Source organism: Amphibalanus amphitrite, unplaced genomic scaffold, assembly GCF_019059575.1.
Source record: "Amphibalanus amphitrite isolate SeventyFive unplaced genomic scaffold, NRLGWU_Aamphi_draft 000604F_arrow, whole genome shotgun sequence".
In the NCBI taxonomy this organism is placed as follows: domain Eukaryota; kingdom Metazoa; phylum Arthropoda; class Thecostraca; order Balanomorpha; family Balanidae; genus Amphibalanus; species Amphibalanus amphitrite.
Genome location: NW_024882098.1, coordinates 206,867 through 221,723, shown reverse-complemented (window position 1 = coordinate 221,723; position 14,857 = coordinate 206,867). Strand labels below are relative to the sequence as shown.

The window sequence follows — 14,857 nt, the reverse complement described above, 5'->3', positions numbered from 1 at the left end:
ATGCTGTTGTCTATATAGGTACAATTTCCATTCCTGGCAACTTTATCGTATCCAATCTTACGAGAAAGCTAAGCTGACTTTTTAAGTTTAATCTGTTTTTTTACGAGCGAGTGCTGCTCCACTTTTGTAAGTTGCGTTGTTTACGAATGGTCTTGACGCTATCTCGTTGGTTAAGTGAATGGGCTTATTCTTTAATGTGTGTCATTATTTTATGTTGACGTTTATCTCTCATGGTATCCATGTGTACAGCTCGGATCCAATTTAACCGAGGTCATAACGCTTGTGATGTAAGAGCTGTGTAGCCTAGTGGACCAACTCACTGCTCAGGAAGTTCGGGATCTCGTTTCATTCACAGCGTGGTCAAGGGATTTTAATCTGCACATTTTCTTGCAATAATATATACTGCAATGTCCGTGTCGGAAAACTGCGAAGTGCGAAGAGCCCCGCCGTCCTTCCTATAAGCACTCAAGAGGAATTGTCATGTCGCTGACCAGTGACCACCGACCGTATCCAACCGCACCAATCTGTTCAGATCCCGTTCGTCTTATGAAGGCCCGCTCGCTCTGAATGATCGCAATATTTACGTACTGGTGCAGACGTTAGACAGTTATTAACCGGCACGCTCCTTAGTTGGGCCGTGAATAGCCGCAGAGTGACCATCCACAGCCGGGTTATGGTGGTAGATAGAAATCAGGGCTTCCAGCGGCCCCTGCACAATCTCTCGCTGAGCGCAGCGGTTACATAGAGTTGGAAAGTGATAAATGAATATCATCGGCAGACGGTGATTTTCCAAGCTGATTTGAACTGAGCAAGTTATTTGGCCGAGATAGCAGGTGATACGGGACCAATCGGACTGTTTTAGCGTAGCTCCACCCTGGCTCTGGTGCTTGGAACGGTTGACCTGGCTATGCTATCGACCATAGCTAAAACGTATTCGACCACAATTATTGATGACGTCTGCAAGTGGTTAAGATGTCTGCAGCCAAACGACTTTATCAGGTTTCGAAATGAGGTCTTCATTCGATCTGCGCTGGGAAAGCGGGTGTTACGTCTGAGAGCTGACGTTTTAGAGAGACGTGCTACGTCGCTTGTCGGAGGGTCAGCAGACTCGTAAAGAAAGGTTCCGTTCCGTTATTATATCCCCTTTCATCATGGTGTGAGCACATGTGCTAAATTATAATCAATTGCATTGCGGTGATCAGGTAACATGTAGTTAACGAATAATGCCTGATTGCAGTGGTACCTATGTGTCTATCAATTACCATCGTGTAATTTCTTGTTTAGTTATTGAATAGACCACACTTCCGCCCACCAATACCACCATGTTTGCCATCACAGCATAAAGCAAGTAAGGGTACGGAGAGCATGGCGCTATGATCTACCTCATTATCACTATGTCGCTGTTTTTACGCCATGATCACATCGTGAGTTGGTAGTAGCACTCGTTCACTGTAAGTGCACCGAGTGCGGGGCCGCCTTTTCTCTCACCCGTCATCCGTGGGATATCAAGTTGCACGTTCATGCAGAGGCCGCGGCAGATGTGCCCCGTTGACACCATTCACGCTGCCGTCGTAGATCATCGCCGACTGCCGGTCCCCGCGGGTAGTTGTCGGCTATTGAGGTGTCGGTTTGGCGACTTATCTTGTTCGCCCACAATGCTAGAATTAGGCAGGTGTCTTCTTCAATGCACGGTCTTATTAGTGTTCGAGCCGGTGTCCGGATAAGTGACAAAGTCAATGAGCTGAAGTCGCCAAAGCTTTTGTTTATTGGCTCCCTAGTCTCTGTGGTATCATTCTTTCTGCTATCTACCCTTATTATTGCCTTGTGGCGAATTCATTGCAAACTTGGTAACCAACCACTTTGATTTATGTCTGTTTCCTTTCATTATTCTGCCGCAAATCTCGGTCATTATCAATCCCCGACATGAAACTGCACCCTGGCCCGAGTCTCGAACTGCACGGGTCAGCAGTCGCCATCCACTCCCCCTGGCTGCCTGGCTGCCATGTGCCGGACGAGGCGGACGGTAACCGCTGACCTTGACAGCAGGGCTGCACGGGCGGCACGGCCGACCAGACGGGCGGTGGACACGCTGCCAGTTTTCCTCCTCCACCTGAGGCCGCCGTGGAGGACGGGGCCAGACGGTAGCGTCTTGGGCTGGTGTGACCATGTGGTCGGCGATCCTTTGGCTTGTCCGCTGGTCGAGGTCTAAAGTTGTCTTCCAAAAGGAACGAAGTCTCCCCTGTAGTTGCAAGATGTGATAGATGGCCAATATTAACAGCTTTCTTTTAGGCTTTAGCTTAAAAAGGAGGAGCTGGTTTGGGGGATGTTTTATCCGGTAGCGAACGTCGCGGAGGTTATGATTAGTCACTTGTTCTTGTGAACCACCCACTAGCTGTTTAACCCTATTCCTGGCGGGGGGGGGGGGCCTCAGGAGCCCCCCCCCTGAGGTTTTTTGGTTATATCTCCCAAACGCTTTGAGCTAGGAAGCTCAAATTTTCTGACTTTTTCTAAAAGGCTTTTACGCAACATTTCTTAAAATTTTGAGTTGATCTGACCTCAGGTCAGGTTACCAGAGGCGGTTTGGTGACCCTACCTCAGAAAAGTTTGCAATCACGCCAGAGCTAGAGTTTTTGACGGATCAATTTCTTCTCTTCAGGCTTTAGTTAGGGTACCAGTATGTGCAATTTGTATATCTCAGAATTTTCATATCTGTGACCTGAGGTCAGGCCAGACTCGAGACCTTTACATTGCAAGCCTATGGGAAAATATTGAAACGCCTCCTGCTTCGTGTAAACGAGTCAAAACCACCCAGTTCTTTCAGTATTACGGAAGATTATCTCATCGGTGATGATCCTGGTGCCGCTAATTGACAGGGGCACCGGCAAAGGTCATCTGAGGTCATGTGACGTCATAAATCGTTTTTCTGTCAATAAATCACGACATGATGGTGCTAAAAACTTGTAAGTGGTACCAAACTGCTCGCCTGGTCAAGGCGCGTCGTTTGGTATGCAGCATGACCATACCCCACAACCTCATTGATGAATGACCTGACCTTGACCTCAGGTCAAATTTTAAATTGACCTGTGAAGGTCATCACATACTTATTTCGCATTGCCTCGGCGAGAGCAACAAAAAATGTATTGGTTTTATGTCTCTATGTTTCTTAGTTTAAAAGTTATATAGGTAACTAATTCAAAAACATTTTATCGTTGATGACCTCTGGTGACCTCAATATTGACCTGACCTGAAAATGTTTTATATAAAAGTTGTAGATCCTTAAACGACCTATCAAACGCCGTTCGCCGTTTGTCGCTGCGATGTGTAGTTTTTGAGATCTGAAGGGGGGGGCCGAATCGCCCCACCCCCCGCCAGTTTCTTGTCCCGGCGGAGCCCGCCAGGAATAGGGTTAAGCTGCTCATACAGAAATCGGAATGCAGCTGCGTCTCGTCATGGTACTCAGTCCTGCTGATTACCCCGATCACTCTCAGTGCCTTGGCAACACGGCAGTAGCATTCAATCCGTTTCTTCGTCGACACGCACCTCCGAGACTGGCGTGGGGTTTCCCCGAGCTTTTCTGGCTGTGGGTGCTTTCTTGTAGATGTTGCAATTGGGTGAAGCGGCATGGGGCAGGTAAAGTGATGACATTCTTTGGCCTTGACCCCTGGTACTGAGTTGTCGTTAGACGTTAGGGGCACTTTTTTGTTGTGCCGTTTCGGATCGCTGGCACTTTTGTGGCCAAGTCGAAGTGTCTTCTGAATAGGACACGCAGTCGTAGACTACGATTGCGACTGTCGCCAGTTTTTGCCTTCTTCCCCTGTCGTACTCTGGGTGTCGTTCGAACTGTTAAAGATACAGTTACGACCTCCGGCAGCGGTCGTAAAGCAAGTTATATTACAGTTTATGAACAAATGGTGGCAACCTGTGTCGTTTTGTCGTTGGCTTGTTGGTTTTCTCGTAAAATGGTAGGAACGAGGCAATGGCCTCACAGAAGCTATGAAACATTGGCGCTGAAAAGGTTTAAAACATTGCTCGAGGGCGACTGGATCGTGCGGACCGTCAGGTAGGATGACTACTCCTCTGGCATGGTGTCGACTGAGTTGACGTATAACATATTGGACGCTGGGAAACAAGGGAGGCTAGATTGAGGATGACTATCCTTGAATATATGCTGACTTTTTCTGGTAAATCATGATAGTTAGGTGTCAGCTGTGCTCAAGAAACCTACTGTCAGCTGTGCTCAAGAAACCGCTCTAGTGTTGAACGGCGGATGGCGACTCCAATCTGTTCAACTTTAATTGCATGCTTATTGCTTATGTTGTTCATGCCTTATGAACCACTATGGTAACCCATCCCGTTCCGTACCGTTGTTGTTCCCAGTTCCGTTTTCCCTCGTCGGCTTGTTCCCGGCGGCTGATGGGGTCGGCTGAACCACTTATGAGACGGCCGGCCGTGGCGAAACTGGCGCGCCTAATTGGCTAGGTGTGCGCCGTTATGGCCACCGCCGCTTTGTGCTATCGATTGGCGCGGCGGCGCGGCCTGATGTGGCGCGCGTGAGACGTTAGCGGCCGGCGCCGCGGCGCGCCGCCAATTTGGCCTCTCGGCGTGCGACCTCGACTGGTGTCGGTAACTACCTCGGCAAACGTGCCTCACAGAGAGGAACTTCCAGTCGCACCATGCCGGAGCCAATGCGGTACTTCGTCGAGCTCGGTTAGGACTGTAAGCGATTGGCTTTGCAATGACCATGTGTTTTATGCGCCGGTTTGGACGGCGCTAGGCGGGTCAAATGTGGTTGGTGACGCTCTCTGAGTCGTAACTGAGAAGGGCTTAGAAGGAGTCGTGCACAATACACATGGAATCGCTCACAGTCATGCGCAACTGATGTGACTGGGAAGCGGGCAAATGGACATGTTATTGCAGTCAACCAATGGTCTCCTGTGTGGTCTGAAGACAAGCCACCGCTCTCGTGCGGTACGGCCGCGGACCAAATGTGACGGCCGTGTGTCCAGCGACATAGGGTGTCGTCGTTGTTATGCATGGGTTGGCGCCCTTCGTCTTTGATGTCCTCCAAGTGTAATGTGACCCGACATGGTATATTGGGACCACTTACTGGGCCGTTACCTTTTAACGGCGCCACGTTCTAAAAAGATAATTGAGGGTGGTGTGTTGCTGCTAAGTGCGCCACCATTCAGTCAGCGGCAAAAGTCCTTATTACTTAATTGGTACCGGTAATTGAATTAAAGTGAGCGTGCAATTAAGGTGCCTTGCACGGTGAACATATAAATGTATCCCAATACCAAGAAGATGTTGGATTTCTTGGCTCATTTTCTGCAAAGTGCGATCCCCAAATGACAGTGCATCTCACTTATGGTTAAAATGGTCCGGCCAAGGCTCTAAAAGTATTGGCATACATGGCCATGCTTAGACATTTCCTGACGTATTTCATGTTGCTATATTTATGACACGGGGTACACATGTCTCGACTTTCTCCAACTAAAATGACCGTCGCATTTTTTTTTTAATGTCAGCTGTTAGAACCTTTCGGATCATAAGAACTGACAGGCATTGAAGATTGTGGCAGTACCGTAGTCGCGTCCCGCCCAAAGCCCCTGCTCGTAGTTGTTCCGTGGCGGACATTTAGTTCCAGTAACTCTTTGATCTTCGCCAGCTAATAGACCAGCCATCAAAGAACAGGATGCAATGAAACCGAAACCCGACTAATCCCTCTATGAACATAAACTCCTGTGAAAGTGCAGCGCAAATAAAAGTCGTTGCAATAATACGGCATATCTCACGGCATGGGTCTTTAAGTGCCTGTCATCTGTTCCTAATCTTGCATTGCCTATCTGCTCACTGGTCATGGCAGCTAGATCCGAGGCCGACACGTGGTCTATTGCACAGCGTGCAACCACTGTCAGATACACGTGGTCAAGCCCAGACCCGTTCATCCAACCCCTGAGCAAATCATATACGGCCGGCTCGTTAAATTTACGCGTACCCTTATTTATACAGCGCGGGACAGCACGTAAAAGTTGGTTTTATGACTGCATGGACCACGGCTCGTGACGTCGGACCCGTTGCCTGTCTGTGTGCACCACACCGACGCCCTCTCGTCTGTAACTCTGCAGAGGAGGCGTCTCACCAGCCCTTGGGTGACGACGGGGCGGGGCGGGGGCGACAAACGCGTATTGACACAGCGGCTGGCGGTGGATGCTATCGGGCCAGCGGTGTCTGCCCGACAGCCGCGCCGCCCCGCAGTGCTCTGCGCGACACGGCCCGGTTCTCATGGCCCGGTGGGAGCGGTGGGACGGACAGCACTGGGATAGCAGCCGAGGTGTGGGTGTGACCCAAGAGGTGACGGGTGTCTCCAGGGCGTGGACGTGGGACGGAGAGTGACAGAACTGAGAAGTGCAGAAGGTAGCGGATAAGAGTGGTTTGAATTGGTCCGGTGTGGACTTCTGGTGGATCCGGCATCGAATTCGCAGATTGTTGTTAATTTGGTAAGCATCTGAACCAGTATCTGCACGCAATGATGGGATAGGTGCTGAGGATGATTGATGATGGGATTTGGCCAATGGCAGTTACCTATGTACTAGTTTTAAGAATTGTTGTGCATCATTGTAAAGCTCCAGGGCAGTTCCTCTTTGCTAGTTACTTGACTTTGTATGTTCCGGGTTTACCTGAATTGAAACTGCTGAGTGCTGTGCATTGTTAGAATCGCGGAAACGGCTCACCCTTCGGTGTTTTCCAGTGCATAGGTAACTAAACAAATGAGAACCGGCATCCCTGCTCGTTTCTCGATATTCTCTCGACGCCGGCGGTCTCGTTACACCGTTCCTCGGTGAACATTCCTGCGACGCCAGCTGTCTGTTACACCGTTCCTCGGTGTAAGTAGTAGCGGCGGAACACCTTCAATTAAGGGGGGCACTGCCGACTTTTGGTCCCATTCTTTCCATGCAACGCCCATAGGGCTAATGTTAAAATGGCAAAATTAAGGGGGACACGGTGCCCCGGTGCCACCCCGTTCCGCCGGCTATGTGTAACATTCCCGCGACTCCTGCTGTCTCGTTACACCGTTCCTTCGCTGCTCCGGTCATGTTTTCTCGGGAGCTGCGTGTCGGACAGTTCATTCAGCCACCAATCAGGTGGTTTTGTACGACTCCCGGGGGCCAGTTTTTCACCCAGTCCCCGTTTTTATCGATGAGGATGTAATTACTATCGATTAGGATTATGGTACTTTGGCTGGTCTACAGTAGATTGATTGAGAGGTTTGTTAATAGGGCGCCGCCCATACACGATGCGAGGGCCAAGTCACGCCATGAAGTAGTATAATGAGGAATTTGATTTGCGTGTAATGCATGTAAATCAATGTTGGACCATCCGGACACTTCGATGCCCAACATGAAATTTAGTAATTAAGCCACGATTCTCCAAGGACGAAAGCTTAACTCTCCATTTTAGTGCCCACCAAATACACTCTTGACAATTTTTTTATGGACTTTACAACATAACCAAGGTTCGACAACAATTCAGTCGCTGTTTTTGCGTCTTATTTCCGTCTGTTAGCTGTCTGATTAATTGTCGGATTGACAACTTGTTTGACGAGCTGCCATTCCACTGTCGACTATGTGGCTGTCTCCCGGCTCAGCAAGGCAGCAACCATCCGAAAACCCCAGCTGACCCATATGATACACGGGCTGATGATTGATAACTCAACGCCACCGCTACCCATACTCTGTCGTTTCCACCATTCTTTCCACAGTAGCCGTCACTACCATCAACTCTGCCATCACTTCCATCCCGTTCAACATCATCGTGCCGTCCATCGGCTCTCACCTGACCTCAGCTGAGTCGCCGAGGACGGTGCCGGTCCTCTTTGTCACGTGGGTCGTGTCACTGGCGCCCCTCTGGGCAGCCGCCTATTGTGTGCTAATCGAGAGACGAAGGGCGACTATAAGACATGGATACTGGACCAGATATCGAACGGGATACTGATAGCCGGCTGGAAGAGGTCAGCAGCTGCGGCGGTGTCGGAGGAACACATGGGCGTGACTGGTTCCGGGCTTGGCTCTTTGTAGTTCACGCTTGTTCACATGCCGAGGACAAGATAAGAGCCATTGGCTGCCACTTGGTGCCTCACGCGAAGAACAAAGTTCAGAGTGTCCGTCGATTATGCTCGAACCCTGATAAGCTAGTCCGCATCACTTGACGCTGCTGTTTTAGTTCAGTCACGTTTTCCGGTCACGGAAAAGCTACCTCGGAAGATGCGTTACTTTTAGGCCTGCGCTATCTCCCTGTTAATTATTTGTGATTGATGTTGCCGGAAGCTAGCCGCTCAAATTATTTCGAATTTCATAATCATTTCTGCCCGACCTACTCAGTGCCATAGCTACGCGCGCCTCTGTGCAGTCCTCGATCCTGATTGGCTCTCCATATTGATAGTTAATATTAGCTGCTTCAAACGCGTCTCCCATATTCTCCTGTACCATTCCTCGGCGAACCGGGCGGGGTCTGCCCGGCCGTATAGGACCTTTCCACTCGAGCGGAGCGGCGTCTTACCGGGATTTAACGGCTGCCATTTGCATAATCCGACTGGTGTATGTGCAGTCTGAGGCCGGTGACTTTGCTGGAGTGTTGTACGATACGTGGTGTGGCCTCGCCCAGTCTTGTGTTGATTATGGTGACCGCGCTTGTTGAATGTCGTGAAACGCACAGCGGTGTAGTCATTCCCTAGTTTCGACTGCTGCATGACATGGAAATGTGTTCCGAGGCGAGGTCGCGTGCGTTTTAACATGGCCCTCCATATCACTTTGATTATGCAAGCAAGGCGGAGGGGCAGACTAGGTAGGCATGACAAGCTTAGCACTTTGGTTATCACACATCTGGCATAGTGAGAGGACATTTACCATCTCACTTCATCGAATACCCACTTCGATGCTTGTTTATCTTGCGATATCCGCCATATGCTTTCTTGTAAGAAACTTTTAGCCTGGCTTGTTTGTGTATCATGAAGTTTTTTTTCAAAACTTGTGCGAACTTCAGCGTGTCCAATAGAGTAGGTTAGCTAGATGTTTGTAACATAAATTACATAAACGTTGAGGCACTGTAAAACGTGCATCAGATGCGCTGTATCTTCAACCCGACCTCCGTGCCAGCCCGCTGACCCGTGCCGTGTCTGTGTGTCTCAGATGGCGCCCTGAGCGCTCCCCTACGGACCCGCTTCTGCAGTATGCCGACCGTGGAGGAGGTGCCCGACGACCCCGACGCAGACATACCGCAGGTTAGTCCCGCACAGTTACCAAAGCACAGAACTTGGGAGCTCCCAACCGAACTAGATATACAGGGTGTCCGGAAATTGATTAGCCCTTGGATATTTGGTCATTGCTCCCCTTTGCGTCAACGGAACCAGCGCGATCGAAGTAGGACACGGCCTTAGGGCACGCTCGGCCGACCACGTGACAGGGTCAGGTGGCCTGGTCACGGTCGCGGTGAGGGGTCAGAGGTCTGTTTCCGAAAGGTAGTGCCAAAAAAGGGCATTCCTAGCTGGAACTGCCCAACACAGAGATAGGTACTCCAGGTCGGTCAGTCAGCGCACCGTAGGTCGGCCATTCAAGGGCACCTCAGGTCCTTCGATAGGTGTGCGGCAGGTCAATTCTCTAGAGCTGCCAGACGCGGAAGTGCTTCGAGTCGTCCTCTTGAAAGAATTGCGGACTAGTCTCTGAGTGCTGTAGGTAAACCCTTTACAGCACAGATATCGGAAGGTAGTCCCAAGGTATAAGTCCAGGAAGGTGAAAAACATGGTGTTGAGTTCGTCAGACAGGTAGTCAGTCAGTCAGTCAGCCGGTTAGTCATCCATTCAATTTCTTTTCCGCCTTTCAGTGACTCAGAGTAACCACACAAGTTCCGGTTTCATAATTCAACCCACGTATACCATGCTAAAATCACGAACAAAACGACCAGCGAACTTGACACATGGCTAAATCGCCCTGACACAACGTCACGCATATCCGCTCTCATCGTCACACCCAGCTGTGAAATGCATAAATTTCACCGAGCGTGCGAATGTCTGCAAGTGACGCGAAACTCGCGCTTTAGCTAACACATGCCAGCTATTCGACGAGCACACCAATCGTGCCTTGCTGTCAAGAGTCCATGAACTGTTCGGTCCTCTAACGGGTCGTGCCAGCTTCTTCCAGCGGTTGGCTGTCAGGGATGCGACCCAGACTTTGTCCTACCAAGCCGGCTGGCACTTCGGTGCCATCCCGTGAACTGTTTGTTCACTTTTCCTGCAAGTGACAGGAAAGATGGAAAATTTTACGTGTGTATGAGTCAGCGAGCGGCAGCGACCAGCCTTTCGGTGTCCTCTGATGGCTGCTCCATAAGTGGCTTGTTGTGATGTAGATTGCTCACTTTCCTTCTTCACACCTGGTGACAAACAAGGATTAAGTGACGGTGCTTGATGCTTTGCAGGCCTAGGCTATACTATGACTTTGAAGGTAGTCGGATTCTGATACCTAACGGCGTATGCAACATGTTTTCGTATTTAATGAAAAAAAGTGAAAATGGGCGCTTTGATAATGGGGTGGAGGCACCACATACATAGTATGGTCAGCGGAAAATCATCGTTGCTCTACACGTTTCAAAACAATATCAGAATATTGTCAGCAATTCCGATCAAAACTTACTAACCATTATGGCTACCTCGTGTCGGCATGGCTACATTATTGACTTACAGTTTTTTTTTTTAATATTCGAAATGCATGAAAATTGGCCAGACTTGTGAAGCGGCACGTTTTTGTTGTAGCATGAGCACGGTGACCTTTTTGCTAAGCGGGAAATGACTCCAATTTATTCAATCGTGCACACCGCGTCAATGCTGACAGCTGAATGCAATGTCAATTAATTTGTCAGACGCAGTGGCGCTACCTATGTCATCGACATACTCGAGCGTTTCTTGTGGCCGCCGTGACACCATTCTTCAGGACTCCGCACCCAGCCCACGATTATAGCAGACTAATTCTCAACCGTGTGGCTTGCATTGCATCCAGTTGTCGCTAGAAAAACAGGTGTTGCCGTGTTCGTTAGTGTCGCGTCACAAGCAGGAGCAATGTCCAATCAGACTGAGGAACGTTACAAGTTAATTCAGAGCATAGGCTGGTGATTGCGAGCCCGGGATCTCGGGCGTTTTATTTTTCTTTCGTTAATTAGGCCTTTTCGGTCAATTGAGATCTTTCAGAACTTGTGGGATCAGAGAATAAGTTTGAGACACTGGGGCCTGTGGGTGTGCTGCAGTGTCCGAACCGATTCTATAGAAAGGGAATGTCTTGGCGGATCAAGCCGCATAGCCGGAGGGGCGTGCCCCTTTCGGGGTTCGCTCTCCATCGGAGTTTCTCCATCGGAGCTCGCTCGGTCCGCTCCTGTTCCAAATATTTGCCAATGACCTCCCCCTCTACGCCCCTGGGGCGCACGTGGTGCAGTACGCTGACGATACTCAAATCTTACTATCTGGCAAAAAAGACTCCCTCCCTCATCTCATTGCAACTTTGGAACAAATTTTGGACTCATTTGACGCCTGGTTTCATACCAACGGTTTGAAAGTTAACACTAACAAAACTGAACTCATCATGTTTGGCTCTCGTCAAAATTGCCGTGGCTTGGATCCCATCTCGATTCGGTTCCGTGAGGACACGATCCGTGAGGGCCCTACGGTGAGGAACCTTGGCGTGGTTTTCGACAAGCACCTCACCTGGGACGCTCACGTATCGGCCCTCGTCCAAAAATGCAACGGTATCCTCATTGGGCTGTCCCACGTGCGTCACCACATCCCTAGTGAACTCCTGCCTACTGTGGTCAGCGCCTTGGTCCTCTCGCACGTCCGTTATTGTCTCTCGGTCTACGGAAACGGCTCGGACAAAAACATACAACGTCTCCAAAAAGTCATCAATTTTGCGCTGCGCGTTGTGTCTGGCCGAAGAAAATTTGACCACATATCGGACGTGCGAGAGGAACTGGGTTGGCCCACCGCCCGTCAGCTGTTCGAAATCCACTCACTCAATTTCCTTCACAAAATACGCTGCACTGGGGAGCCGGAGACTATATCCTCTCAAATCCTGACCAACTCTTCCCTGCGCTCACGCTCGACAAGGCGGGACACTGATCTGGCTCTCCCACGCGTGAGGACCGAAGCAGGGAGGCGCCGTCTGCTCTACAGCATCGCCCAGTTATATAATCGCCTGCCCCATGATTTTAGGAGCCTCTCTATGGGAAGTTTTAAACGCTCTGTTTCCGAGTGGTTTTTACGTATTTAGGGATGAGTGAATGGTTCGATATGTTTACTGAGTGCTGTGATTTGGGTGCATTTTAACTCGTTTTCCCCTTTTAACTCAGACGCGACACTCAGAATAGCCATTTTAATATGGAGAGTGTTTTAATTGTCAATACAATACAATACTGTTTACGTTGTGGTGTCTGGTGATCATCAGCACGAGCAGCTTTGTGTAATCATCGATACGGATGAGTTGATCTTGACGATAAAAAAGGCGTATCAGTCCTGCATTTCCTGTCGTGCCCAGACTGAGCAGGGAGCAGTACCCTGGCCCTGACGTGCCAGGACAGCCCCCTGTCGACCTGCGCGACGTCTGGCGGCGATGCGGCGAACCTGACGCGACACTATTCGCCACCGAGCGCCGCCGCGGGCTGCGCCGATTGATTCAGACGGCGCTGGTTTACGCGCCGTAAACGTCACCATACGCGCAGCGCCGGCTTGTATGGGCGGTGCTCTGCGCCGTATTTGCCGCGAACGGGTACTGATCTCACCTCGAGGGGTAATTTCAGCGGATGAAATTGTACCCCTTCGGATGGCGTATGTTCTTTTCGTTGGTTATCGCGTTATATACGTTCGCCTCCTGACATTCAGGGTAGATGAAACCGTTGATGAGAATTTGTGACATGATCAGGAAATAATTGAGTGATTTCTTCAGGCATGACCATTACCAACATACCGGGCTCTTTCTTTATAACTGACTGAATTAACGAAGGCGCCCTTTTCACAATTTAAAGTTCATAAAATTCAGCGATTTTAAACCGCCATGCCTGCTAACGCTTATAATACGTGAGGACGGAGAGCAGACTTTTTTGCACGGGTCACGGTCGACAAATGCGGGACGCGGGGGTCGTCCCACTGCCTCCAGCCGAGGTCACCTGTCGCCGGTAACTCGGAGGAGTTATGCCCGTCTGCGGTCTGACCCTCGCCGGGTCGGTGCTTTATGATAACCCGGGGATGATTTACGGGTCAGCATTCTGTCCCTGGTCGGTGGAATTTGAGGGTGGGTGACGTACTGACTGATGCCACTGCCTGAGGGTTTTTCTCTAGTTCTGCTGTATCGGATGCTTCCATACGAATCTAGAGAAAAGGAGCGTTGTGTTTTATCGCGCGGCAATAGTCATTAGTCAGCATGAGTAATTGTTCATTTCCTATTTGTCATGCTGTTTTATTTCGCGTCGTTCTGTGTTTGGTTTACCTATCTAGGGCCGCTGGCTCCTGAGCATGCTCCGACGCTTACAGAAGTAGGCGGTAGTTCCTTGACATACGGCACCACTTGTCGAAATCAAAGAGCTCCGATCACCTTATCAGAACACTCCGCTGAAATCTTGAGATCCTTTTAGGGCACTGATATTGTGAGTTGTTGTGACCAACTGTCGTATCAAATGACTGACATCATCTGCGTTCCACGTGCGAATTACCTTGGTTAATTTATTGTTTGATAAGTTATCGGTGCGGCTGTGGGCGTTGTCGTGTCGAATTGAAATTCTTTTTTGCCTCTGTGTTTGATTCAGTTGCTTAAATTTATATGTACACCGAGTAAGTTTCACGCTACGGCTCACCGCATTTCTTTATTGTTTTTAACACCAGCGCCAGGTTCTCTTATCGCTCCTTTCTTCCTTTGAGTCCCTCTGGCTTTCCTAATCTATTTCTTCATTCGTCCGCCTACGATATATTCCATTGTCCTTCCGTCCTTTATCCCTCCATTTTTCATTCTTCTCTGCTTCCCTTTCTTCATGGCCCGGACCTTTTGATCGCCCCGATGACCGTGGCTGCACGTGGGACACTTCACCTACATCATTCGCTATCTCCCGTCACCCTCGGTCGCTGAGTCTCCGAGCCAGGACCCACCGCCCAGCGACATCACCGCGGAGGTCATCCCACATCACGTGCCCTATGTTCTGTGGCCGCAGCGGCGTCACGTGGCTTGTCTGTCCCGTGACCGAGCGGCGGTGCCACAGAAAGTGGGCTTGATAGTGATCGGAGGACAGCAGGCACGTGTCTGGGACGCGGTATCGCTGCAGATGGCGACCGGCCTCTCCGTTTGGAGTCAGAGTCTGCCCCTGGGGTGGCTGAGGTCCACGGAGGGCAGTTGAGAGCTTGGAGAGATCGGTGGTAGCAGGCCTGAGGAACCGTGTGGCGGGCTGAGCGCTTAGGCAGCATTGACAGGGTTCGAGGTTGAAAGGTAAGAGTTGTTCTGGCGTGTTGTTGCTGGTCCTTTTTTGTGCTCATTCCCTGTCATCGATGTGTATCTTGGGTGGATGATTATGTTTTATGTATGTCCTTCACCAAGTTACAAGTTACTTATTCTCCATCATGAGCGTTTCCAGACCAAAACTGACCAACGTTTCTTCCTTTCAGCATCTGCCGTTGCGAGCGTCCTTCAGTCTGCCGTGCGACCCGAACGAAGTGGGCATCTTCCCGTCTCTGACCGAGCACATGCTGGCCGACCTGCACTTTCACGCCGACGAGTGAGTACTTACAAATGGTGGTGCTGCTGTGTCTGATCTGGGCCGACTGCTATTGGTGCATGAGGAG

General features: G+C 50.2%; 1 protein-coding gene across 1 annotated transcript in view; it reads left to right on the top strand.

Annotated features, from left to right (window-relative positions):
- Positions 1-14,857, top strand: part of LOC122394670 (inositol 1,4,5-triphosphate receptor associated 2-like) — a 71,415-nt gene that overhangs the window by 35,632 nt on the left and 20,926 nt on the right. The window contains exons 17-18 of the mRNA XM_043391701.1: positions 9,186-9,277; positions 14,681-14,790. Coding sequence (XP_043247636.1) covers positions 9,186-9,277; positions 14,681-14,790 — 202 coding nt within the window. The remainder of the gene's footprint in view (positions 1-9,185; positions 9,278-14,680; positions 14,791-14,857) is intronic.